Below are 27,118 nucleotides of genomic sequence, written 5' to 3'. Positions count from 1 at the left end.
ACAGCTGTATTTCTTGATGTTCTTACTAAAGTTCAGTTACATGCGTTGTCTGGAAATTAACACCTTTGTTGTCACATTGCTTTAAACTCTGGCTATAACATGTTTTGATGTATGCTCTTTATAGCTGGTATACAGTGTATACTATGATTCTCTCAAAAAATTCCATTACAGGTGGTGTTTCAGTGCAACATTGTTTAACCTGTGGATATGTCAATGATACTATAATTTTCACATTACCATTTTACTTCATGTTTACAAACCATTTGCTCTGATATGGCATACCCCTTAGATTATGCTGCCAGAGATGCTGTGTTTTTGTTTACAATTTCTAGTTGTAGTTGAAAATGTTCTTCACATGCTCTGTATTCCACCACAGAATCACCTGTGTGCATTACAGTAGCTTGAAGCAGGTAATGCTGTTTTCAATGAAGTCGTTCCAGATTTCTGATGCCAAGGCAAATATCTGTAGTTAGCTCTCAAATCAAAATGCAAAAATCTCAAGATTTCTCGAAAGATTCTTGCAATAGTAATATTATAAGACAGCAGACTATATATGCTCACGTAGACAGCCAGACGGCATTTCTCCAAGGAATGTATACAATAGGATAACACATATCTAGACTTCAAGAGCAATATTCTATTCAAATACATACTGCTGTTAACTCAGTTTAGGTAGAGATAACAAACTGGCTTGTATACATATAAAAAAAAATAGAATATTGTAGGCTATATTAACAATAAAAGCATGTATTGGCGGTTCGAGGTAGAAGTTCTTATAACTTTTTATTTTTGCGATTCTGACTTTCAAATGCCATCAGGGTATATTATTATTATTATTATTATTATTATTATTATTATTATTATTATTCTTTCTTTCTTTCTTTCTTTCTTTCTTTCTTTCTTTCTTTCTTAGCAGACACCCTTATCCAGGGCGACTTACAATTGTTACAAGATGTCACATTATTGTTACATGTATTTAGGAAGAGCCAGGAACAGACAACCGCGGATCTTTAACACACGCAGAGTAATTTAAATTTTTAAAGTGAAAACCGTCAAAATGATTGCCTTGGTTCTACTGTTAAATCACATGGATTTGGCTGGACCTGACAGCAGCCTGGCTAACAGTACGAACCTGAGTGCACAGTGCCAACAGTGGAGGGTGTTTTTTATTCCACTAGCAGAAGTAAAAATGATCGTTATTTCATGAGCCACTAAACATAAAATGGCATAAAGCATTTGTACAGTCGCACAAAATAAGAGCTGGTTAAAGTTCTGCTACGTGAGATCAATATTTTATTTGTCTGCATGCATCAGTGAGTGATGTACTCAAGCACTGCTTGAGCTGCATTTCTTTGCTGACTCAGCTGCTCTTCAGTGATTAAAAATGCAAGTTCCTCATGATCCAGCCTGCACTGCAGCAGTTTTTAGAAGTGATAGCAAACTGTGAAGAAGTGCCCTAGCTTTTACTGAAAATGACCTTCAGCCAAAAGTATAAATGGCACTGAAGAACACAATGATTTAGAGTTATTGTTGGGAATGAACTATGATTACTCATTTAATACAGATATCAACCTGTAATTGACTAATACATGTGAGGCAACTGAGGACAAGACATTTTAGCACGTACAGTATATGTACTGAATTAAATTCGTGCTTAGAAAAATATATATTTTTATCTCGTTTTCCCTTTAAGATTAATTTAGGTAAACGTCGGAAACAACACAGCAATGAAGGTGTTTGTTTATGTTTTTAAAGATTTATTTAATTTTGATTCGGGAGAAAACAGTTCTATTAGAGGTCAATGAGTACAGAAAGCATGATTGCATACATATGAACCACTATATAGAATATTAACAAGGTCACAAGTTATGATTGGTCTGATTTATTTGGCATTTTATTTTTGTTGTGTGGTAATGGTAAAACCAGGCCGGCTAGTTACCCAGACCCCAGTTAGCACTACTCTTGAACGGACTTGTGGTATCTTAGGTAATACAGTCTAAAGCCCTGTCCACACTACATAAACGATCTTGAGAACTGTACTCAAAACCGTTCTAAATAATCCAGCTAAAAGCACCCACACTGAAGTACTGTTTCATCTTTAGTCGGGCTTAATGCATACACACACTATTAAAATAGTTTGGTTACAGTTCCTAGCAGCGCAGTGAACAGGGGAAATTAATATGATAGTATCCCACCATGCACTGTTTTATTTAATGTTATCTGACGTGCAAGGAGAGAGATGACAAAAGCCGTCACATTAAACTTTTAAAATTTTTTAATTAAAATTAAGCCCTACTATTAATTTCAATGGGGAGTTTATTTTAAACTAATTATTTTTCAAATATATTTCATTGAACAAAATCAAAAAATTTAAGTGCCCCATAGCGTGTTTCAAACTTTGAACTTGATCTGCTTTTTCTTGGCAGAGTTAGTAGCCAACTGTATACTGCTTGTTGCTATGTTAAGTAAGCAGATGAATGTAGTGTTAAGAACCGATACCGAGGTGGCGAAAACAGTGTGCGTTATCCAAAGGTGTGTGTAATACAACAAAAAAGTGTGTGGAATGCATTGGAGCTCGTTTTGCACCAGTGCACGGCTATATCATAAATTTACGGTATAAACTTAATATACACAGTGCTAATGCTTTATGAACATGGTCCTGTGTGTTTACAAACAAATATAGTGCAAATTGTGTAATTAAAATGTTATATATATATATATATATATATATATATATATATATATATATATATAAAACTGCAGTGTACAACATTGAAGGCATATGAAAGAAAAAGTTTTTAAAAAATGTACACAAAAGGTTTCAAAGTAAACACAGTGCAGTAAACTTGTTGTTGTTCAAGATTTGTAATTATACATAAAGTCTGTGGATGGTGTCATGATTATTAGAATGTTCTATGTTCTGGGAATGAACATTCTATTCTAATAATCATGACACCATTCACCGATTTCTTGTATAATTACAAATCTTGAATAATAAGTTTACTGCACTGTTTATTTTTCTTTTTAAAAAGCTGAAGAAGGGCTTTTGCCCGAATAGTCCTGAAAATAAAAGATTTTTTAATCTTACAAACCTTTAGTGTATGTATGTGTGTGTGCATGTGTATATATATATATATATATATATATATATATATATATATATATATATATATATATATATAGGTAATTCAAATGAAATAGACACAAAAACATGTCATTTAAATATAATATGACACTCTGTGGGGTTTCTTTTACTGATCTGAGACACCAACATCAATTCTGATTTTCTTCTTTAATTTTTTCTGGACACTGCACAATTGGAGATTTGCTGGCAGCACAACTGTAACAAATCATGACAGAGAAAGTAACTCAGGCATCTATGGACTGAATGTCTATTCAGTCTTCAGGCATTCATCATCATTACCAATTATTTTATACGTAGAATTTAAGTCACCTCTATTAAAAAATATATGTTTTTTTTTTTTTTGTTTGTTTTTGGACACATTGATTTCATTTATGTATTGTTTGCTGTTTATGTTCTGTCATATTATGTTGATTTTCCTTTTTTTGTTTTACAGTTCCTTTTGGCCTTTTATTTAGAAGCAAATGTTTGAAGTGTTACTCCGTCAGCTGCTTGTTACCATCACAGTGCAGTAAAGTTGTGAGTGTGCTGTCACCAAGCTTTCTGTGTCACAATACTAGACAGGGATCTCGCCTGGAAATTTCTTTGCCTTCAAACACATATTGGCACAGAAAGTGTTTAAAAGGTACAATACATAATTATATTATCGATCATTTCTGATAGTCCTGCTAGTATGAAGTGGAACTTGGATGTGATTCTAAGGATTACATAGAAACCAGTGGATAGTAGGATTGTATTCTAATTACTTTTCAGCATCTGCTTGCTTTACCCAGTTTTACAGCATAAATAAAGGCCGAAGGTGATTTAAATACAGGGGACCAGATTCTGAGCTGTTTCTTTTTGTTGTTGTTGTTGTTGTTATTGGCACAATTAAGTATATTGCTGTTTTGGTAATTTTGTAGAATGCATTTTTTGTTTCCAAAAAAAATTGCTATTGAGAAATTGGAGGTTCTAGCCCAGTATCTTGTCCATATGTTTCAGTATTCTCTTCTCTATAGTGACATTCAATAATTTTTCGCAGATGATCATGCAAGGACTGTCAGGGTGTGTTCACAAACAATTGTCATTTAGATTTCAGCATGTCATTTGTAAGCTTTTAATATCATGTTTTTTCAATTTTTAATTAATGTGATAACGTTTTAAATATAAAATGTTTTTACTTGGCTAACAATAATGATTGTTATTGATTTGTAATAATATATATATATATATACATTTTTTTTAGCCTAGAAATGTTGCTGGATTTCGGGGAACTGTTCGTTATGCTTCAGTAAATGCACATAAAAACAAAGTGAGTGCCATTTTATTTTTTATTTCTTCTGTGTGGGATGAAAGGGAAGTATAATAATGAGCAAGACTGAGCGCCTTGGGATACATCCCTTGTATAACGTGCACCTCTTCTACAAAATGCACATCTTGTATAACACATACCTCTTGTATACAGCCCTATCAGTATACTAGACTATATTATTACCTGAGTATACTGCACACTTTGTATATAACAGTCAATTTTTATACTTTATAACACATATATTTGTAAAAGGGTGCATGTTTTATTCAAAAAAGAGTAATTGTTGAAAGGAGCATTTTCCATGCTGCGTCAGTTGTTTTCAACTTTCCATCTCATTCAGTACATACTCACCTTATGTCTGTGGTAGTTTAACCTTTAGATAATTTGGTCCCATAAATTATGATTTGCCCCTGTTGGACACATAGAGAATAGATATAATTTACCCCCTCCAGTCCAGACAGCATACATTGGCAAGTGGTGTATTTTTTCACAGACATGACAAAAAATAATTATTTTTGTTCTGTAATATTTTATAGGAAATGGGTCGACATGATGACCTGTGGTCCTTATTTTACATGTTGGTTGAATTTGCAGTTGGACAGCTACCTTGGCGTAAAATTAAAGATAAGGTTGGTACATCTGCTACAAATGTCAGTGAAATGTTTTTTTTTTTTTTTTTGTTTCTTTTTATATACAGAGAATCAAAATACATATGCTAAATTTATAATCACTCAAAAACAAATCTATATATATATATATATATATATATATATATATATATATATATATATATATATATACATATATATATATAAAATATAATTTTTTTTCAAATTGTCTGTGTTTGTTTTTAACAGGAGCAAGTGGGTCAGATCAAGGAGCGATATGATCACAGGATGCTGCTGAAACACATGCCTTCAGAGTTTCATATCTTCTTGGATCATGTATCAAGCCTTGAGTATTTCACCAAACCAGACTATCAGGTAAAAACACTACTCATTGAAATCCATATATCAACAGGGAACCATTATGGTTGGTGATGTCATACAGAGATGAAAAATCTCCGCTGATTGGTGGTTTTCCGCTTTTACTCAGTCCCCCAGGGCTATTGATGTAATCAGTGCAGGTCCGGGGGAAAGAATGTTCCCAATTTGTTTTTGTTTTTTGTTTTCTTTTCCTAAGCTATTAACACATTTGTGAAAGCTGGTGAGGTTCGTATTTTTTTACATAAAACAAAACAAAAATAAAAATGAGGCACAGTTTCATTAAGGCACATTACGTACCCCATTGGTTCTTGCAGACGGCTGTGTTGGCAAGTTGCTATTTCATTGGTCCACAAACAAGTACTGTGAATTAAACAGTTATGGTGCAGTTCACGGACATTGTTCACAAAGCCTGTAGACCTCCACTCTCCTGGAATAATCCATAAATTAGCCATGTATAGCTGACCTTCAAACTGCGAACACCGTCTCTGCCTTTATTATAAATGCTTTTCTGTTAAAAATATACTGACGGTATGCTTGCATCTTATACAACACTACCTAAGTCTGCATTTTTCATTGGTCCGCATGCGTACCTGCGTACCAGTTATGTGAACCCTTGATTATGGATCAAGAGGGTACAAGGCGTTGGAAAGCCATATTCTCTGCAGAAAACATGTAGACATAATAAATACTTGTCGCGGTAACTACAGCCTGTTGTCTGTATTTTCTTTGTAACCTGATGTTGATGGAAACAAACATGGTGATCCAGCAAATTATAAAATACACACCATGTTTAAACAAGCATCTTTTGAAAAACAAGAAGTTGCCATTTGATTCCCATAGAAGACAGAGTGAAAAATCAAGAGGTCATTTTAAACTTTTTTTTTATGAACAGAACGTTGAGATTTTTTTTTTTTTTAAGTTGTGTTCATTGGAGGTTAAGTCAAGCGTAAACTGTTTTTTATTAAAAGGCACACACAAACAAAAACGGCAAATAGCTGTCATGTTTTATAAACTTTTGCTTTACCTGTATTTTCAGCTTTTAATGTCAGTGTTTGAGAACAGCATGAAAGAACGAACGATAACTGAAAATGAACCATTTGACTGGGAGAAAGGAGGAACTGATTCATTATTATCAACCAGCACCTCTACCCCACCTCAGCACAACACAAGGCAGACGGCAGCCATGGTCGGGTAAGCAAATTATAATTCCAAAAGGACTGGATTACACATACCGGCGGTACATCTTTTTTATTTTTTCCCCCCCAATATGGATTTTGCGTTTACAAGTCATTTGATTACACTGAGCTTCATTTCCCTTACTTTAGGCCCTCTGGCGATGCTTTGGTTTTGTTTACTGAGGGTCTCTTTTTGTATGTTATTATTGTTATTATTGATTATTAGATAGCTGTATCTTGCTAACTACACACATTGTCAATTGTGGTTGTATGTACAGTGCAGTCTGTTTATAAGAATCACTGATATAAGAATCAACAGCATATAGTGATCAAAACCACTAGGACCAAATCATTCCTATACCAACCAATGTAAAATAATCTGCTTGTAAGAATCAAGCAATCTGCTTATAAGAATCATTTTGGGGCAAACTGACTACATGTAATACGGTACTTGTGATGTGTACAGCCAGTACAAGCTATTTTTTAATTTGAATTTGATCACATCTCGCGTGATTAGGCACATACACAGTGTGGATAGTGCAATGATGCAGGAAACACTCCATTGTTTGTATTCAAACATGACTGCGCCATTGCATTGTGCAGGTATGTTTTTTGTGTTCTCTGTTAGTGAAAATGTGTTTCAATAAAGTGAATTCACATTCATTGAATACATACTGAGTACAGCAGTGTTACTGTGTGATATGCATGTAGGCGGCGCGGTGAGGAGGAGGAGGAGGAGGAGGAGGGGATTGCAGAGCTTTGCATCTCCGCTTAGTGAAAAACTGTGAGATTTGCATCGCAACAGAAAATAAGTAAGCCATAGATGTTTTAATGCAGTAGTAGTCCTGACAGTAAAATACTGTACTATAATGTCATTTTAATTCAAAGGCCATTACACGTAACACCGCACTGCATTTAAACTAGGCGCCCTCACGAGACGATCGCTTCTCAAGTATACTGTAGTAAAATAGGATTCTGCCTTCAGGGCTCCCGAGTGGCGCATCCAGTAAAGGCGCTCCGCGCGGAATGCAGGATGTGCCCTATAGCCTGGAGATCGCAGGTTCGAATCCAGGCTATGTCACAGCTGACCGTGACCGGGAGTTCCTAGGGGGCGGCGCACAATTGGCTGAGCGCTGCCCGGGTAGGGAGGGCTTAGGTCGGCAGGGGAATCCACGGCTCACCGCGCATCAGTGACCCCTGTGGCCGATAGGGCGCCTGTGGCTCTGCAGCGGAGTCGCCAGATCTGTGTTGTCCTCCGGCACTATAGGTCTGGTGGCATTGCTGTGGATCTGCAGTGCGAAAAATGACTGCTTGGCAGGAGCACGTTTCGGAGGACGCGTATTCCAGCCTCCGTTTCCCGAGTCGGCTGGGGGGTTGCGAGCGGTGAGCCGGGGATACAGATAATAATTGGGCATGCTAAATTGGGGTGAAAACCAGGGTAAAATAATTGGCGTCGACTAAAAAATAAATAAATAAATAAATAAATAATAGGATTCTGCAGCCTTGAGTAAACATAAGTCATAACCGTGATCCTATAACAAGCTGCTAACACTCGAGGACTTGTGTTGATGTATTGTCCTCAGTGATTGAGCACCATTGACATCTGTATACTGTATTTAAACTGCTGATGGCACGCTTTTGCTAATTGTAATGCAACAGAGTGGCCGAGGACAGTGTAAATTATCAGGCTGGAGTCTTGATTTACAGTTTTAAACCGGTGTTGGTTTTATTTTTCTTACACTGCGGTGGCGGTTCTTATGTTCTTATCTCTTACTCGAGTTTTGGTTTCTTTTTGTTACTTCTGCTTCCTTACGCCTCTATACCTCCATCACAAAGCTATCGGCTAGGCCATTTCTATCGAGGTGTCATTAACTTTAACAAGCAGTTAACCAAGTGACTATTATCCATAATTCGTTAAGGAAAGTAGCTGTGGATTTTTCGTGGTCGTGCATTGTGAACAGGATGTGAGTGGTGATAATAAAGGCAATGTCCAGACCAGAGTTCTCCCAAAAACGTCTGTGTTTTTAATGTCAATAATTGCAATAAATAATAATAATAAAAGAATGACACTCCTGAACCACAATCCTCCGTGCACGAAACTGTGCTCTTTCTTCCGGGGTCGTGGTGAGTGCTGGTGCTGTGCTGTGTTGTGCTGTGAGGGACGTGCTCCGGGTCGAATGCTGGCTCCGCGGCTGCAGCTCCCGACTCTCACTCCTCCTCTGATAACGACACAAAAAACAATAACAAACACACAGGCTCCGGCTGAATATCGTCATCAGCGCAAGGGGCGTACTAACGTAGCTGCTTCCCCTTTTGTACCCAGAACCTCATCCCTGCAAGCAACCCGTTGCCATGGTTTCTCCACTAGGGGCTCGCCCCGCAGCTGATTGCAATGGAATCCTTCCAGGTACATGCAACTACGCGCTCCCCCTAATATGGTCACCTTCCGGTTTCTGCCTACCGTCAAGGCAGTCCATCTAGGAGGAAGCATACGATCCACCTTACCAAGCGCCTTCTTTGGTCGGGAGGGAGATTTACAGTTTGAATTCTTTCTCTCTCTGTCACACATCTCACCCCTCAGAGTGATGCCGAAGGCACACTCGGCCAATTCTAAGTTCCCCAATGGGCCCCCCTCCCTTGAAAAAAAATCTGCATTTTGATGCTCCTTACCCGCACGATGTTTCACTGTATAGTGGAAGGGTTGCAGCGCCAGATACCACCGAGTTATCCGAGCGTTATTGTCCTTCATCGTATGCAACCACCTTAAAGGAGCATGATCAGTGACAAGAGTGAAAGAACGCCCCAGCAAGTAATAACGAAGGGCATGAGTGGCCCATTTGATGGCCAAACACTCCTTCTCAATGACGGAGTAGTTAATCTCCCGTGGAGCCAATTTTTTGCTCATGTAAATAATCGGGTGTTCTACCCCGTCAACTTGCTGGGACAGGACCGCCCCCAGACCAATCTGGGAGGCATCGGTCTGGAGGATGAACTCCTTACTGAAATCTGGTGAAATAAGTGCTGGGGCCTGGCATAGTCTCCTCTTAATCGTGTCAAAGGCCCCCTGACACTCCCCTGTCCACTTAACTATTTTTGGAGCCGTCTTTTTGGTGAGCTCTACCAAGGGGTTAACTATGGTGGCATACTCGGGGATAAAGCGGCGATAATAGCCTGCTAACCCCAATAGTGATCTCACCTGCGGTTTGGTTCTCGGGATCGCCGTCTCCACTAGAGCCTGGACTTTAGAAGCGATCGGCTTTACCCGCCCATTACCCATAAGGAAGCCAAGATACTGGGTTTCTTGTTTGCCGAATGCACACTTGCCCAGGTTAGCCGTCAGCCCCGCCTCCCTCAGAGACTGTAGGACGGCCGAAAGTCTAATAATATGCTCTCTCCAGGTAGAGCTGAAAATCACCACGTCATCAATGTATGCAGCGGCATACTGCTGATGGGGCGCTAGGACCTGGTCCATCAGTCTCTGAAAGGTGGCCGGGGCTCCATGCAACCCAAAGGGCATGGTCTGGAAATGGAACAAGCCACCCGGGGTAGAGAAAGCAGTTTTCTCTTGCGAACTCTGGGTTAGTGGAATTTGCCAGTATCCCTTCGTCAGATCCAAAGTCGAAATCAACCGCGCTCCTCCCAGTCGGTCGAGGAGCTCGTCTACCCGAGGCATGGGATATGCATCAAACTTGGAGATGGCATTAACCTTTCTGAAATCCACGCAGAACCGAGTGGAGCCGTCCTTCTTAGGCACCATCACTATCGGGCTGCTCCACTCGCTCCGGGAAGGCTCAATGACTCCAAGCTCGAGCATATCCCTCACCTCCCGGCCAACGGCACCCCTGCGACTCTCCGGGATTCGATACGGTCTCTCTCGAACCCTGACACCTGCGGGAGTAATAATAGCATGTTCAATCATATTAGTTCTGCCAGGCAAGTCAGAAAAAACATCACCAAATTGTTTCACTAACCCACGGAGTTCACACTTCTGATCAGGAAGTAACTGTTCCCCCATCGGAATGTTAACTGTAGCTGGTGTACTGACAGAGGGACCAAAATCCTCTTCTATACTGTCATTGGCTATAAACAGGGCCTCCCTTTCATTGTAGGGTTTTAATAAATTAATATGGTAAATTTCAGTTTTGTTCCGGCGATCGGGTTGTCTGATTTCGTAGTTTACATTACCAATTGCCCGCATCACCTCATATGGTCCCTGCCACTTAGCGTATAGTTTAGACTCCGAAGTGGGAAGTAGCAGCAGTACCTTATCTCCTGGCCGAAAAGTCCGAATCCGTGCTTGTTTATTGTACTGCTGCTCTTGCCGATGCTGAGCCTGTTTTAAGTTCTCGTGTGCCAAATGACCAACCAATTGCAGGCGATCTCTCAACATAATTACATATTTCACTATGTTTTTAGCATCTTTATTTTGCTCCTCCCATCCTTCCTTTACAAGATCAAGGACCCCTCGTGGCTGTCTCCCGTACAGCAGCTCAAAGGGAGAAAACCCGGTCGAGCTCTGAGGCACCTCTCTCACTGCAAACATCAGGTAGGGAAGGAGTTTAGCCCAATGTTTTTGCTCCTGGTTGACAAACCGCCTCAGCATCTGCTTCAATGTCTGATTAAAACGTTCCACCAAACCATCCGATTGCGGGTGATAAACGGAGGTCCGAATGGATCGAATTTGTAATAATTTATACAGTTCCTTTAAACACCGTGACATAAAATTAGTTCCGTGATCAGTCAGAATTTCTTTGGGGATCCCTACTCTCGCTATGATCTGTACTAACTCTTTTGCAATCGCTAATGCACTAGTGGACCTCAATGGTACTGCCTCTGGATATCTGGTCGCGTAGTCCACCACTACTAAAATATGCGTATATCCACAGTCAGACTGGCTCAATGGGCCCACTATGTCCATTGCAATGCGTTCAAAGGGGATATTGATCAGGGGCAGTGGAACCAATGGGGCCGGGCGAACCCGCCCCGGCGCTACCTGTTGGCACTCTCTACAGGTTGCCACATACCGCTTCACCTCACTGTACACTCCCGCCCAGTAAAATCGAGCCAATATTCGTTCCTGAGTCTTTTCGCTACCTAAGTGGCCCGAACAAGGGACATCATGAGCCAACCGCATGATCTCATGTCGAAAAGACTGAGGAACGAGTAACTGTGTTACAGTCTGCCCTGTGCTCGGGGCTCGGGATACTCTATACAGCAAATGCCCAAGCACAATGTGGTGAGGGTATGTGAGCGGCCGATTGCCATCTACTTCCTTCCCCTCGATAGACCGAACCTGCCCCCAGAGGTTAGCCAGCGTAGGATCATTTTTTTGCTCGTACGCTAGATCAACATCTCGGTCCCAGACTTTCGGTATATCGAGCGGGGATATGGTAGCCTCAGCACTAGGGGTCTCAGTAACTCGGCCCGGTCGGTCACACTGGATCCCAATTCCCTTTCCCTGGCGTTTATCAGACGTGGAGGAGTCTCCTACCAAACCCCAACCTCGTGTCATTGATGCGCCCTCCCATTTTTCCACCCTTCTCTCTCGTTTAGTTTTTTTTGGGCGGAACCGAGAGGGGAACAGATCAGCATGCAGCGGAAAAATATCTCCAATAGTTTCCCCCGCTGCTCCTATGGTCTTACCGGAGACTGGCTCTACCTTTTGGTTTATAATTGTTTCGAAACATGGCCAGTCTCGACCTAAAATAACAGGGTATGGCAACCTTTTTGCCACCGCCACAATTACACGGCGGGTGTGACTACCAATGGTCACATCTAATTTAGTGAGGGGGTAGTCCTTGTTATCTCCATGGATACAGGAGATGACCACTAACCCACGTGACCACCAAGGTACCCCTTCTAAGAGAGTTTCCGAAATCAAGGTCTGACCACACCCAGAGTCCACTAATGCGTGGGTGCTCACATTACCAACCCGCACATCAACAATACAAGGTCCCTCCCAATCATTACCCCTGGACTTACCTGTCGCCGGTACCAAATAATGCGAAGCCGCACCACACTCCATTGCTGAGGGGCAATTCCGGGCAAGGTGGCCGACCCCATGGCACCGGTAACATTCCAGAGGGAGAGGCGCCCACGGAGCCTGATTGTCCCGCTGCCGACCTGACAGCGGGGAGGGGGCCCCTGTTCTACCCCAGCTGGGGGTTGACCTCGGCCTCCAGTGTTGTGGAGCGAGGCCACCCGTTGGGGAACGTGAGGGTGCTGGTCCAGACGTGAAGGGTGTGTGTGGGTGAAGGGGCCCAGGCCTTGGGCCCGCCATCCTGGGTCTGATGAAGGTCGGCGTGGGATGTATCGGGGTGGGCAGCGGTGTGGGCATAGAGTCCTCGTACCCCTCAGCCAACCTGACTGCGGCGTCCAGCGTGGTGGGCCGGTGCCGGCTGACCCAATTACTGGCTTCTGGCCCCAGCAACTGTATAAATTGTTCAATGGTGACAATCTCAGCCACCTCCTCTGCTGTGCGTTCACCAGGGCAGAGCCACCGGGTCACCTGGTCCACCAACTGCTGGGCCATTACTCGGGGTCGGACTCCTTCGGGGCGTTGGTACTCCCGGAACCGGCGGCGGTGCGTCTCCTCCGTGATGTCCAGTCGCTGAAGGATGGCTTTCTTTACCACATCATAATCCATGGCTTGTTCATGGGTTAAAGCGTGGTAGGCTGCCTGGGCTTCCCCGATCAGATTGGGTCCCAGCTGGGTAGCCCACCACTCCCGAGGCCATAGGGCTGCTGTCGCCTGCCTTTCAAAGGATGTTAAATAGGCCTCGGGATCATCCTCCAGCGACATCTTCACCACTTTAGGTTTCGGAGGCGCTACTGCTGGTTCGGCCACCGGTTCCCTCCTCTGGTTGGCCGCGAGGAACATGGCATTCATCCTCTCCATCACCGCTGCCAAGGTCTCTTCATGCCTCCGTGCCTGAGCCTCCATCATGGTGTTCAGTGCTGCAGGGTCCATTGTAAAATCCCGTTTCTGACACCACTTGTGAACAGGATGTGAGTGGTGATAATAAAGGCAATGTCCAGACCAGAGTTCTCCCAAAAACGTCTGTGTTTTTAATGTCAATAATTGCAATAAATAATAATAATAAAAGAATGACACTCCTGAACCACAATCCTCCGTGCACGAAACTGTGCTCTTTCTTCCGGGGTCGTGGTGAGTGCTGGTGCTGTGCTGTGTTGTGCTGTGAGGGACGTGCTCCGGGTCGAATGCTGGCTCCGCGGCTGCAGCTCCCGACTCTCACTCCTCCTCTGATAACGACACAAAAAACAATAACAAACACACAGGCTCCGGCTGAATATCGTCATCAGCGCAAGGGGCGTACTAACGTAGCTGCTTCCCCTTTTGTACCCAGAACCTCATCCCTGCAAGCAACCCGTTGCCATGGTTTCTCCACTAGGGGCTCGCCCCGCAGCTGATTGCAATGGAATCCTTCCAGGTACATGCAACTACGCGCTCCCCCTAATATGGTCACCTTCCGGTTTCTGCCTACCGTCAAGGCAGTCCATCTAGGAGGAAGCATACGATCCACCTTACCAAGCGCCTTCTTTGGTCGGGAGGGAGATTTACAGTTTGAATTCTTTCTCTCTCTGTCACATGCATACATGAGGGAACTCGTGACATCTAGTGGTCAACCCATTACACTGTAGGGAACAAGCTCTTATCATTCTCATACTAACATACTGATTCTGCACCACAGTAATCATATTGGTCCGCTTTTAAGAAACATCCACTTATAAGAATCACAACACGCGGGACGGATATGATTCTTGTAAACAAACTGCACTGTATTTGTCTCTGTATTTTGTCAGGCCGCCATGTAAATTTAAAACAACTATAAAATGCAGCCTTTTTTCCCCTTTGTTTAGGTTTGTCAATGTCACTCCAGTGCCCGGTGATTTACAGAGAGAAAACACAGATGATGTTCTGCAGGATGAACACCTCAGTGACCAGGAAAACGCCCCTCCTGTCCTGCCAGGAAGGCAGGTAGAGGGCCAGCTGCCAAATGATGGGGAGGTGTGGGAAGACACCGACTTCAACCGCAACAAACTCAGGATCAGCATCAGCAAGGTAATGTTGGTGTTACTAATGGCATTTAACCCTGCCAAGAAAAGCATATTAACACACCTAATATCACCCAAAGCTTTATAACAGTCAAAATGGGGTTGATGTAAATTATAATCTTTTATCTTTATGTATCATCATTAACTATTTAACTATTGTCAGTCTGTCTGTCACACACTGCATGGCAAACATGATAGTTGCATTCATTTTACACCAATCTAAATTAATTATATGCTCTTAGCCTCCCTTAGAAGTTTCAGATCGCCTTTCATTTTTTGTAGTTCTTCTTTCTATTTCAGATCATTTTATGGCAGCAATATTTTGGGCAAATTGTATTGCTGGTTTCCCTTTAGCCGTGGCTTTACCTGCATCATGACTGAACAGCGATTGATTGAAAACTACTTAAGTTCCAAAGCTTACATAACCTGCCATTATCCAACAAGTGATATAATATTGTCTTAAAACAACCATACTATCACAATTGTAAAATGTCACACAGGAAATTACATTATAAATACCCATTATATATATATCAAATTACATATTTTTTTATATATACAGATGCACCAGAATCTTAGTTTTAAGTTTCCAAGTGCTAAAGCATTTTTTTTAATTCTAATAATTTCATTTTCAGTAATTTGAACTACTGTTAACTTGTGGTGTTTGAACTACAAATTAATGTAAATAACAATGGCTAAAAGCATTTTTAGCATTAGTTACAGATTCATTACTTTTCCATGGTATTTAACGTGGAGTCTCTGTCATGCTTCTCCGTTTTGTTTGTCAGGCGCAGTCTGCGTTGGAAGAGGATCCCAGCCGAGGTGCCTGTCCTATTTCCCCTGTCAGGGTTCCTCCAGAATCCCCAAGTGTACAAGTACGATCTCTACGGTATCGAAGGGTCAACAGTCCCGAATCTGAGCGTTTATCAGCCGCTGAAGGAAGGACAGATGTTCATGACAAAAGGTCATTCTACAATCCTGCTCACTAATTTCATTCTCATGACATTAAGGATGTTGTCCAGGCTATCCCTATAGTAAATCAGTGCCCAGTTGTGGCATTTTGTATTGTCCCACTTACACCTAAAGCAAACAGAAAAGTATCAAACTGCAGGTTAAGTTTTGTTATTGTTGAGAGTGTCCAATTATTTAACCATCGTTCTTCTGCCCAATGTATCTGAATATCAACAGGCAGTCTGTTTCTGCATCTAACACCATTTTCACACAGAAATGCAGCTACTGTGCCATCTCTGAAACGTTTTAACGAGTGTGTAAAATACCTTTTCACACAGCATGAAATTGCGCAATCGATGCCGGTGTAATACCATCATAACCCTTTCACACATCACGCGAGTACAACTTTCAAACCTGTCAATCAACATATTGTTCTCATGGCAACAACAGACTGCTGTCGTGCAATCACAAACATCGACAAGACCTAACACATGCACACAGTGCTTAATTTTTAAAGAAAGGTGCCGGGGTGCAGGAATCCAAGTAGGCCCCTAGCCAAGATCGAGTGTTGATGGCCAAGTGGAAATTAACAATAGTAGAGTGTTCTAGTACAGTACATGTGTACTTAATAGTTCATTGCTGTTAACAAAGTAATTGAATTATAGCTACTGTACATTTCCGCTGTTGGTAATGGGGATGTATTTGCTATATTCATTCAAGATATTCAAACCAGAAAAGGGGAAAATAAATAAATAATACTGTACTTGCACAGACAGTATAAATCAGCTTTTGAGCAATTGCACAGAGATAATAGCAGAATTTGCTACTCAATATTTTTCACACGTTTGGCTTGCCACAGTAGTAATCACAACTAGTTAATGGTATATTATTCTTTCAATCTCTTTACATCAGTTTTGTGCTTTTTCTAGGTCAAGGATGGACATACTCGGTTCCCCTTCCAGACAGGTATACTCTTCCCAACCTGCTCAGATGCTGTCTGTCGATACTGGGCACTGTGACAGACAAATCTGTGGGAGGATAGAGGTTTCTGCGTCAGTCGAGCATGAGGCCCTCAGCAATGCTCTCAAATCTGTCCCTCTGGCAGAAGAGGAGGACTTTGATAGCAAAGAATGGGTAATCATTGATAAAGTGACTGAGCTTAAGGATTTTCAACCCGGAGCCGAGCCCAGCACTTCTGGAACTACAGACGACGAACCAGAGGAGCTTCGCCCCATTGAGGAGAATGAGGAGAGGAGGAGACTGGGAGGGGCAGAGGTTGTGGTGCGTCCAAAGGAAGGGAGGACAAGGGGCATGCTCACTGTGGCTGAGGAGGACACTTCTCGTAAAAGTGGTGGGCGTGGTCACTCTGTATCAGAAAGCAAGCAAGAAATGCTTATGGCAAGCCAGGCTCAGTCGCCGTGCCACTTACTGCCTTCTACTTGTCCAAAAAGGAGGGAATCGGAGCCTGCAGGTCCCCACAGACAGGTAAGAGGTCTGATTTTAAAAGTGAGGGATCCATGACTGAATGGTATACATATCACATTCTCTGGACTTGTATTTAGAATTTGCCCTAGTAGTTAATACCAGGATTTGATCATTTCTTACTTTTAACGTTTTAAAAAGCATTGAAATGTTACCTTTTATTTTTTTCCTGTTTTTTTTTTTTGTTTAATTTGCTGTACTTTTCTTTGTAGAGCATTTTCAGTCTTCTCACTTGTAGTGGATACATAATTTTTTCATTTTTGTGAGAATTCTCAGCATGCATTTTGTTTTGTTTTTCCTTTTATATACAGTATACACATACAGTAAGTTCATTTTATAGTCCCACCTAGTTTATCAACTTTTAAACTCCTACATGAATGACATAAAACAGTGACTTAATGCTTCATGATGTGATATGATACTAGTCTTAGTCCTTCATGAGAATGTGGAAATTAAAATTGGGAAGTGTTGATGCAAAAGTAATTTGTATTTTTGTATTTTAATACTTGCTGGCTAGTGGGAATATTATATATATATATATATATATATATATATATTCTGTGTTTTGATAAGGTGACACTGCACAGTATGGCACACTCAGCACTAACACTTAATAGCTATAATACTGCATGTGTAATTTAGGCTAAGCAGTAGTTAACATTAAAAATTGACATAATACATTGCTAAATTGTGTTGCTTTTACAGTTAATGGGGATTCATTTTGTTTACAAACTTTGCAACCTTGATTATTTGAGAAGCATCTAGTTGCACTTTTTAAGTTTAGTTACAAGTCTCTTTTTTGTTGAGGTAGGTATTGTTTTGGATACAGATGACTGCAGACCACCTTTTTTAGTTCCTGATTATTGAAACATGCTTTTTTTTAATAATGTAATGAAAGATAATTCAGTGTAATTTACACATTTTAACTTAAAAGTTACAAAGAAAACAAGAAGTAAAAAATAACACGTATTGACAGATGCATATATGCTCCCTATGCTAAGTAATGGCTTTTGAGAACACATGTTTTATAATGAGAAATATTCTTGCTTTCAAACTGGTGAAGTCATGAGATTGTATTCCAGCAACACTTACTGTCCCAGGTCATGTTCATTTTGAAACTACTAGAGAAGACACTCCTCTGTTTTCTGTGCCTCCTGGGTGTAGTACAAGAAATAGCTTGGAGGAAGCTGGATTTGGCATCCTATCCTATTATTGCTTGTCAGCGACATGGCTTTATTGTGATGTAAAATAAGTCATCCAGTTCCACAAGCACAGACATACAGTAGCCTGGATTTCAAAACATTTTGAAATGTTGCTGCTGTTCAATTGCTATAAAATGTTCATCAGAAAAAAAAATATGTTTTAATTAAGGCAGTGTTTTAGTTAACAAACTCAGGGGTTGAGTAGGGATGGGCAGTTAATGCTGAACTTTACATTTCACAGGGAATACCATGGTATTTTTTATTTTATTTTTTTAAAATTTTAATGCAAATGATCTTGTTTGCTAACAAAAACAACAGTACTTATCGGGTCAGGATTCAAATAAAATGTTGTCACGTTAAAGGCCAAAACATGTAAGCCAACTGCTGTGCCCAGTAGCATTTTTTATATCAACTGGTGGTTCCTTGGTTGCTGCTGTCAAGCTAATCGCCTCTTTTCACCCAGAGAACCTTATCAACAAAGTTAACCAAGCTACTGAATCCTGGAGGCGAGGCCCAGTCCGGCTTGTCTTCACCTGGCCTCGTTGGGCACCAGATTATTCAGTCCATGCTGCAGTGTTTTACTAATTGATCCCAATACTTCTTGAAGAGTAGTGTGTATGTGTCCTTCTCTACAAGGATACCAGTGTATTTACTGTAGTAAGACAGTGGTCGGAGTAAAACTTGCCCCTAAACTCTCTCACTGTGTCCCAAAACTGACCCAATACATGGTGCAGGGTTGTGCTGAGAGGTGTTCTGTTCTGGATTAAAAAAATAAAAAAAACTTGATGTGCCACAAATTCAGATTCACATTTAATATTTCTACTATATATATACATATATATATTGATTGGAAAATAAAAAGTGTGATAAACCACAAACATTTCAGTTTGCAGAAAAGACATGGTACGTTTTCATAAAGAAAATTGTGTGAGTTGTGAGAATGTGAGTTATCAAGTTTCCCAATCTGTACACATTTCTATCCAACTTGGATGGGTTAACAAACATGACTAATAGGCGAATTGAAGTTTTTTGGGGCGTGACATACTATACTTATGAAAACTTAATTGTTTTAGACATCAAACTATGGTTATTTTTAGGAGACTTATTTTAATGGGAAGATCTATTTGGAATATTTTACATGCATAGCTTACAGTAGTATTGCCTTATTGTCAGTATAAAATGGATACAAATGTAGGTTCAAAAGTTATTTGTTTCGGGGGCTCCCGAGTGGCGCATCCAGTAAATGCGCTCCCTAGAACTCGAACTTGCGACGTCCAGGCTATTCCAAAGCCAACCGTGGATGGGAGCTTCCAGGGGGCGGCGCTCAATTGGCCGAGCGTCACCCGGGGGGAGGGACGGTTAGGTCGGCCAGGGTGTCCTCGGCTCACCGCGCACCAGCGACCCCTGTGGTCTGGCCGGGCCCCTGCGGGCTTGCCTGTAAGCTGCCCAGAGCTGCGTTGTCCTCCGACGCTGTAGCTCTGAGGCGGCTGCATGGTGAGTTCGCAGCGTGTAAAGAAGCGGGCGGCTGACGGCACACGCTTCGGAGGACAGCGTGTATTCATCTTCGCCCCTCCCGAGTCAGCACAGGGGTGGTAGCGGTGAGCTGAGCCTAAAAAATAATTGGGCATTTCAAATTGGGGAGAAAATAATAAAAACTAATTGGCAACGACTAAATTATAAAAAAAAAAGAAAAAAAAAAAAGTTATTTGTTTCAAGGATATTTATTCTGATTTTAAGTTGAAAAAAAAAAATATTAAGAGCTGCATGCTGCTCCGTGTCTCCCAGTTGCACATGTGTCCACTGCATTCCCAGTATATTTCTTTTTTATTATCTCAGGCTTGTCATTTAACATCACTTGAAAACTTGGATGTTATTCTAAATATAATAGGCAATTATTTAGGTAACGTGCAGTAGAAGGTTTTAACGAAAATCTAACCAAGGAAAATGTTTTGTTAATATATTTTGCTCTAATTTATATTTCTGACCTCTTTACAAACATTTAACCAGTGTCATATTGCTCAAAAACGCTATAAACTCCATTCATGGATCATGAGGAATTTTCCAAGTTGTTGGGATGTGTTTGCAGTCTGGGTGAAGATCCATCTTACAGCAACTGGCTTGTATTAACATTTTTTGTCAGTTTAGCAGAATTTCATTTTATTGAAATGACCCTTGTCAGAATGGTAAACGGTCTCCGTCTAAGGGCTGATTAGGTCATTATTTGTTCTCGTGCTGTTGTATTTGAGTGCAGTCTTTGTTGATCAAGTGATTTAATTGACCTATCTAGAACACTGTGTTGGAGTCACTGGTTCCAAGCTCTTTAGTTATCACCAATAGCATTTCCAGGCCAGGTGCATTTTTTCCAGAGTTCTGTTCTGGATCGTCTTGTGTTTTGTGCTTGCATGCTCCCACTTGACCATTCTATCTGCACCATGCAGCAAATTTTCAGATACTATGCTTACCATTCTCTTGGCTGCAGCCAGATGTTGTCTCTGCTTAAACAGTGCTATCAGTCTTTCATCTAGACCAGTGGTTCTCAAACTTTTTGGACCTCTCCCCCCTTTCCCTTGTCTGTGGTACGGGATGCCCCCCCCCCCACCCCCACCATACATAAGTACTTACACCGGTAAAAAAAAATCCAACATGCTTCTCTGTATGTCACTGCTGTTGTGTTTCTTCTTTTGCACGAACCTGCCACCAATCCATTGTAACAAGAGCAAACTTACTGCAAATTACAGTTACACTTACTAACGTGCACACCACATAGTAAGCCGATAAACATACATTACCAGATGGCAGCTGACTTCATCTAAAGATGCGCAAGCTTAAAAGGCACCAGTCAGATGCACAGCACCATCTACAAACTTTGACATGCCTGGAGGTGTCAGCAGAAAGATTTGTTTTAAGTTAATATATACCATATAACAGGAAATTTTGGCTGGTATTAAATTTGTCGAATTTACTACCTTGGGGGATTTTGATGGTTTTTAAATTGCTGTTTTTCACTTAGCACGTTCACAAAGAAATGCCACACAGTTTTGCATGTATACTTTTAATTCCAAAAACATTCAAATAAATGTTTACTTCATGAAATATGTTTGCTAAAACAGTAACTCATTTACAGTAACTCGTTGTAGCACCTAAAATGTCACGGCAGCAACTTGGTGAACAACAAAGAAGGCCAGAACTAATTTATTTTAACGGTTTTGTTTTGTTTATGGACTTTGCAATACCTGCACTGTGGGTGTCTTCAGTAATTGTCGTAACTATAACATATCGACAATGACAATCAACCGTTTTGTTACAGACTTTCTAACAAGTTTGGCACAAACGATTTTGTCTGTTAAACCCTTGTAAAAAAAAAAAAAAAAAAAAAACATAAAAATGCTTAACATAAAAAAGAACAGTCCTCCTACAGTAGCAGGCACCGTTTACAGTGCCTCTGGGTTTCTGATCGCATCATCAATTCCAGATTTTTTAAATCCATTGATGGAAATGTCCTGTACTTTTAATGTTTTCAAGCAGATTGGCTTCTTCACTGCCATTCTCATATCCACTTTGACAACTGACACATTCTTTCCCTCATCCAGTGCTTCTTCAACCTGTTCTGTGTACCAGTCTGCCAAAGGGCGGGATCGCTATGAGCACTGTATGCAACCCTCTGATTGGAAGTATTATTGGCGATCCAATCAAAACCAGCAATAACCAAAATAAATTATCTGTCCATTATACAGTATAGGTTAAGACGTGCTCTGTAATAAAAAAAAAAAAAAAGAAAAAAGCTGAACCTTCTTACGCCCCCCCCCCCCCCCCAGGATACAGTCTGCGCCCCCCCAGTTTGAGAAACACTGGTCTAGACCAGGAGTTCTCAACCAGGGGTCTGCGGCCCCCTAGGGGGCCTTGTGGAGGTTTCAAGTGGTCCTCAAAAAATAAACCAGAAAATGTGTTATTTTCCATGCATGCTTATGACATGCTGAAACCTATTAGCTCTGCATGTCTTAAGCATGCGCAGAAATTAACGTTCTCAGGTTACATAACACTTTCTCGGGTTACGTGTGGTGTAATAGAGCTATTTCAGAGGGGGCCCGACAGATTACAAAGCAGAGGAAAAATCATTGGAAAATCATTTTTTATTTTACTATCAGCATCAAAACAACAAAACCCACAGAATGATGATACAGAACTTCCTTCAACAAGTTCAACCGTAAGGGCTGAAGAACAGCAAGGAGGTGGTGTTGTGAGTAAAAAACATAAAGCCGTTATTGACCCTGCAAAATTAAAGAAATACGAAGACGGCTCCTTGAATTTCAGTTTTATTTGTACTGGAGGTGGAGATATACCTGAACCGCAGTGTGTAATTTGTGCACAAGTACTGTCCAATGAATGTTTGAAACCAAACCCTCCAAATTACAGAGACTTTTAATTACCAAGCATGAAATATATAAAAACAAGCAACATTCATTTTTTGAATGAAAGGCTAAGGAGCTGCTTGGTACTAAAGCTGTAATGAAATCCACAACTACCGCAGATAAAAAGCTTGTAGTGTCATTGTACATAGTGGTGCAGAAAATTGCTAAAGCAAAAATATTGCATACGATTGATGAGGAGTTGATAATGCCGTGTGCCATTAAAATTGTAAAGGAAATGTTTGGAGAGCAGAAGGCCAAGGAACTGGCAAAAATACCACTGTATTGATCGGCAGCGTGACAATGATTTTGCTATACAATGACACAGACATTTCTAAAATGTCCCATTTACTCGCCTATGTTCGGTATGTGTGGAATAAGGGAAGAAAGGAAGACTTTGTTTTGTAAAGAGCTCAAGACAACAACGAAGTCAGACGATATTTTCAAACTGTTCAATGATTTTATGACTTCGGCATAAATCAGCTGGACTGATTGCATTGGGGTCTGCACTGCTGGAGCCTCAGCAATGACTGGAAAGCATTCTGGTGTTGTGCAAAAAATAAAAGCCATTTCACCTCACGCTATTTGGACACATTGCTTTTTACAGCAGGAGGCGCTTGCTGTGAATGATATTGAACCAGGTCTTCACAGTGTTCTGAGCACAGCGGTAACACTCATTAATTTTATTAAATCCAGAGCAACAAACTCCAGGTGTTGTGCTGCACTTTGTGAGGAAGTGGGCACAGAGCACCATTCCTTGCTCATGCATACAGAGGTGGGATGGGTATCACGAGGCAGAATGGTTACCCGTATATTTAATCTCAAGAAAGAGTTATGCACTTTCTTAGCTGATAAGAAACCCGAACTTGCCGAAGTGCTGAAAGATGACGTGTGGCTGTCAAAACTGGGTTACCTCGCAGACCTATTCAGTGAAATTAATAAGTTGAATACAACTGTGCAAAGTAGGAGCACTCATTTTATTGTCCAGTGTGAAAGAATTGACGCATTCAAAAGGAAACTACAACTCTGGAAAGTTTGTGTCTGTAGGGGGACTACTGATATGTTTTGAGCTCTTACATTCTTTCATTCAGGAACGAAACATTGACTTTGACGTAATCAAATCGTAACTGGCAGCGCATGTGTCTGGTCTACTCAACAAATGTAATACTTACTTTCCAGAAATTACGATGGAACAAGCAGCTACACACCTGTGGGCTACAAACCCCATTAGTGAGAATATTGAAGCTAAACTGCCACCTTCTGTCCCATCAAAGCTGTTAGAAGAGCTCATTGACATTTCATCAGACAGCTCCCTCAGAACCAAGTTCAGTGAAATGCCGCTGGAGACATTTTGGTGTTTTGACATTTTGGTCCCATTCAGTACAACCTACTTATGCAAAACCAGATTTTCAGCCATGACATCGATGAAAACAAAGTACCGAGCCAGGATGACCATGACATGCGTGTGTGCTTGGTGAAGATCCACGTCTTGGCAAATTGTTGCTCAGTACCAGCAACAAGTTTCAAATTGAGCAAGTAAAGCAAAAATAATGTTATATATGTATCAGGGATGGAAATAAGACTCCCATTGCATAGCAGTTTTTATTTATTTATTTGCATTTTTGTAGCACTTTTTATACAGAAGTATCTCAAAGCACTGTACAGTACATAGTAAAAAAAAAAATCAAACCACAATACATAGGTAAAACATATTATCAAGCAGAAGCAATCCATTCTTGGTTTTAGTAGTATAAGTTTAAGAAGACAAATCTGAATCAGTATAGTACTTGTTGAAATGATCAACGCGGGTCCGGCTTCAAAATGAACAATCATTTATTTATATATTTTTCTTTCTCTATCTGGAGAAGCACAAGAAACAGGAACACTAAGGTATGTACTGCTTAATTGCGGATTCTCCATCGCTCTCTGATTCTCTAACTTACTCACTGTTATTATGGTCTGTGCCTGGTTTAACTACCGGAACCCCACTAGTGTAAACTCCAAAGTCCTAACTCAAACCTAAAATGAACTACGCATTTCTATCTTGCACTAATTTTGCTTGCGAACGTGACAGAGCCACGTTGGCCAAATTAAACAAACGAGGACAATAAAGCAGACTGAAATAAAGTTCAAGGTAATTTACCCTTTCCCAGCACCATAAACTGCAATGACTGTCGTTCAATACTGAAAGTACTGTACTGTACATATTTTCTTTTCCCATTTGCATTTGTAATGTAATATGTGACGTACTCTGATGCTTTAATGTACAGTAATACAGTGTTCCCTGCTGGCACCTAGAAATTAAAAAGTAATTTAACCATTAATTGGGTTTTTTTCATTGAGTTAAATGTGACTTGCATTCAGGGTCTTTTTTTTTTTTTTTTTTTTTGGTGTCTGTATTTGGGTGTGCGACTTGAATTCAGGGGCGACCTAAATTCGAGTAAACACGGTATGTATGTATGTATGTATGTATGTATGTATGTATGTATGTATGTATGTATGTGGTGGGTCATGGAATTATATCGGGAGGAGGGCTTAGGAGCAATAAGGTTGAGAACCCCTGGTCCAGACAACAGTAATTTTATAAATAATTTTTTGTTGTTGTTTTTTTTGGAGTAGAACATTGATGAGATAACTTTTGAGTATCTCGTTGCAAATTAAAACTGAACTATGTTAACATTGATGGATTTGCTGTGTCACTTGCAAAAGAGACAAGAAATATTGATATGATACTAGACATAGAGTTAATATTTAGATCACGCAGCAATAATGTGGCAAATCAATCTATTTTTTAATTGCCGTATTATTGCAATGATTAGTTTCTTTCTCTCTTTGTTGGATGTTGAAATACTGATACACTTTTAAACTCTAGGATTGAAGTATTGCAGTCAGATCTTTTTTCTGACTCCCTCTGTAAGGGTAAATTGGTACAGAATGCTGCTGAAAACTTGGAATCCCTTAATTGGCTTCCAGTGCAGGTGAGAATTGAAAGGTCTGCTCTTTCTGATTTACTGATGCCCTATCAGTTAAATCGAACTTGGGTTTGTTTTGTGAACCAAGGCCTCTGTCAAGCGCTTTGGGATGCTTTGGCATGAAAGGCGCTATACAAAAAAAAAATTGATTGATTGACTGACAGATATGCAGGCTTTTAGCATGCCCCTAGACTAGGGGTGCACAACATATGGCCTGCTGCCTCCTTTAATCCGGACCGTAATCATTTTAAAATGATGTATTAAAGCAACGTATAGTAGACGTGTCTGACAATAGATGTGATCAGCTAAAAAGCGTATGTAATGATTTTGTGAACTTCTCAGCTGCTCTTGATGAAAGCACCGATGCCAGTGACACAGCACAACTTTAAATTTGTGGAGTAACAAGAGCATTTGAAGGAGCTGGGATCTCTGCATGGCAGAACCACTGGCTATGACATATTTTTAATGCATTTGAAATAGCAGTACAACAATTACGTTAGCCCTGGGATAAGTTGGTGGGGGTGACTACCAATGGTGCACCGGCTATGACAGGTGTGAGTACAGGGTTCATTGGATGTTTAAAGAAGGACATCAGAGAATGAGCTGTGCTGCTGAAGCAGTTCCATTGCATAATACACCAGGAGGCCTTATGTGCCAAATTTTGCTGTGCCAACAGTTAACTTAATTTGTGCACATTCTTTAAATCATCGTGAATTTGTTTGGAAAATATAAGTGCCATTTACGATGACGTTGTGTATAACATGGACGTAAGATGGCTTAACAGTGGCAACGTCTTAAACCGTTTTTTTGCGCTGAGAAATGAAATAAAAACATTTCTGCAAAAGAAGGGACGGGACACCTCCGTTATGGAAGACAGTGACTGGGTTGCTGATCTTGCTTTTTTTTTTACTGCTATTACAGGCCATCTTAATGACTTAAGCCTGAAGTTACAAGGTAGACAGTATCATATTTCTGATTTGAAATTAAGTTAAAGCTGTTCGCAAAGCAGCTTGAGACAGGGCAGCTGACACACTTTGAAGCATGTCAAGAAGCCTTTCCACAGGACATAAAATACAAATAGAATCGCCATGTAAGCGTACTGAAACAACTGCAGGAATTGTTTGGCAGCAGATTTGAGCAGTTCAAGAGTGAGCAAGCCTCATTTTAAACTCCTTTTCAGACCCTTTCTCCGTTGCTGCTGAAAGTGTCCCTGACGAACAACTGGAAGCCATTGAACAGCAGTGTTCCAGTGTACTGAAGAACAAGCATAGGGAAGTTCCACTGTTAGAATTCTACCGATCTTTGGATCATGATCAGTTTGCCAATCTGTGCAGAGAAGCTTTAAAGTTGGTCTCCTTGTTTGGCAGTACTTCTATCTGTGAGCAGGTGTTCTCCATTATGAAGCTAAACAAGTCACACCTCAGAACAAGATTGA

At 40.7% G+C, this 27,118-nt stretch overlaps 1 protein-coding gene across 4 annotated transcripts in view; it reads left to right on the top strand.

The window, feature by feature from the left end:
- Nucleotides 1–27,118, top strand: part of LOC117403089 (tau-tubulin kinase 1-like) — a 62,029-nt gene that overhangs the window by 20,956 nt on the left and 13,955 nt on the right. For 3 of the 4 annotated variants that reach the window (XM_059024504.1, XM_059024502.1, XM_059024503.1), the window contains exons 7-13: nt 4,368–4,433; nt 4,970–5,062; nt 5,291–5,416; nt 6,456–6,610; nt 14,476–14,677; nt 15,459–15,634; nt 16,551–17,106. In XM_059024504.1, the coding sequence (XP_058880487.1) occupies nt 4,368–4,433; nt 4,970–5,062; nt 5,291–5,416; nt 6,456–6,610; nt 14,476–14,677; nt 15,459–15,634; nt 16,551–17,106 (1,374 nt within the window). Of the gene's footprint in view, nt 1–3,609; nt 3,768–4,367; nt 4,434–4,969; nt 5,063–5,290; nt 5,417–6,455; nt 6,611–14,475; nt 14,678–15,458; nt 15,635–16,550; nt 17,107–27,118 lie in introns of those variants that run through there. The other variant, XM_059024506.1, reaches the window with a different exon arrangement.

The sequence above is a fragment of the Acipenser ruthenus genome, chromosome 5 (genome assembly GCF_902713425.1).
Source record: "Acipenser ruthenus chromosome 5, fAciRut3.2 maternal haplotype, whole genome shotgun sequence".
Taxonomy (NCBI): Eukaryota; Metazoa; Chordata; class Actinopteri; order Acipenseriformes; family Acipenseridae; genus Acipenser; species Acipenser ruthenus.
This window is presented reverse-complemented; position numbering and strand designations above follow the sequence as displayed.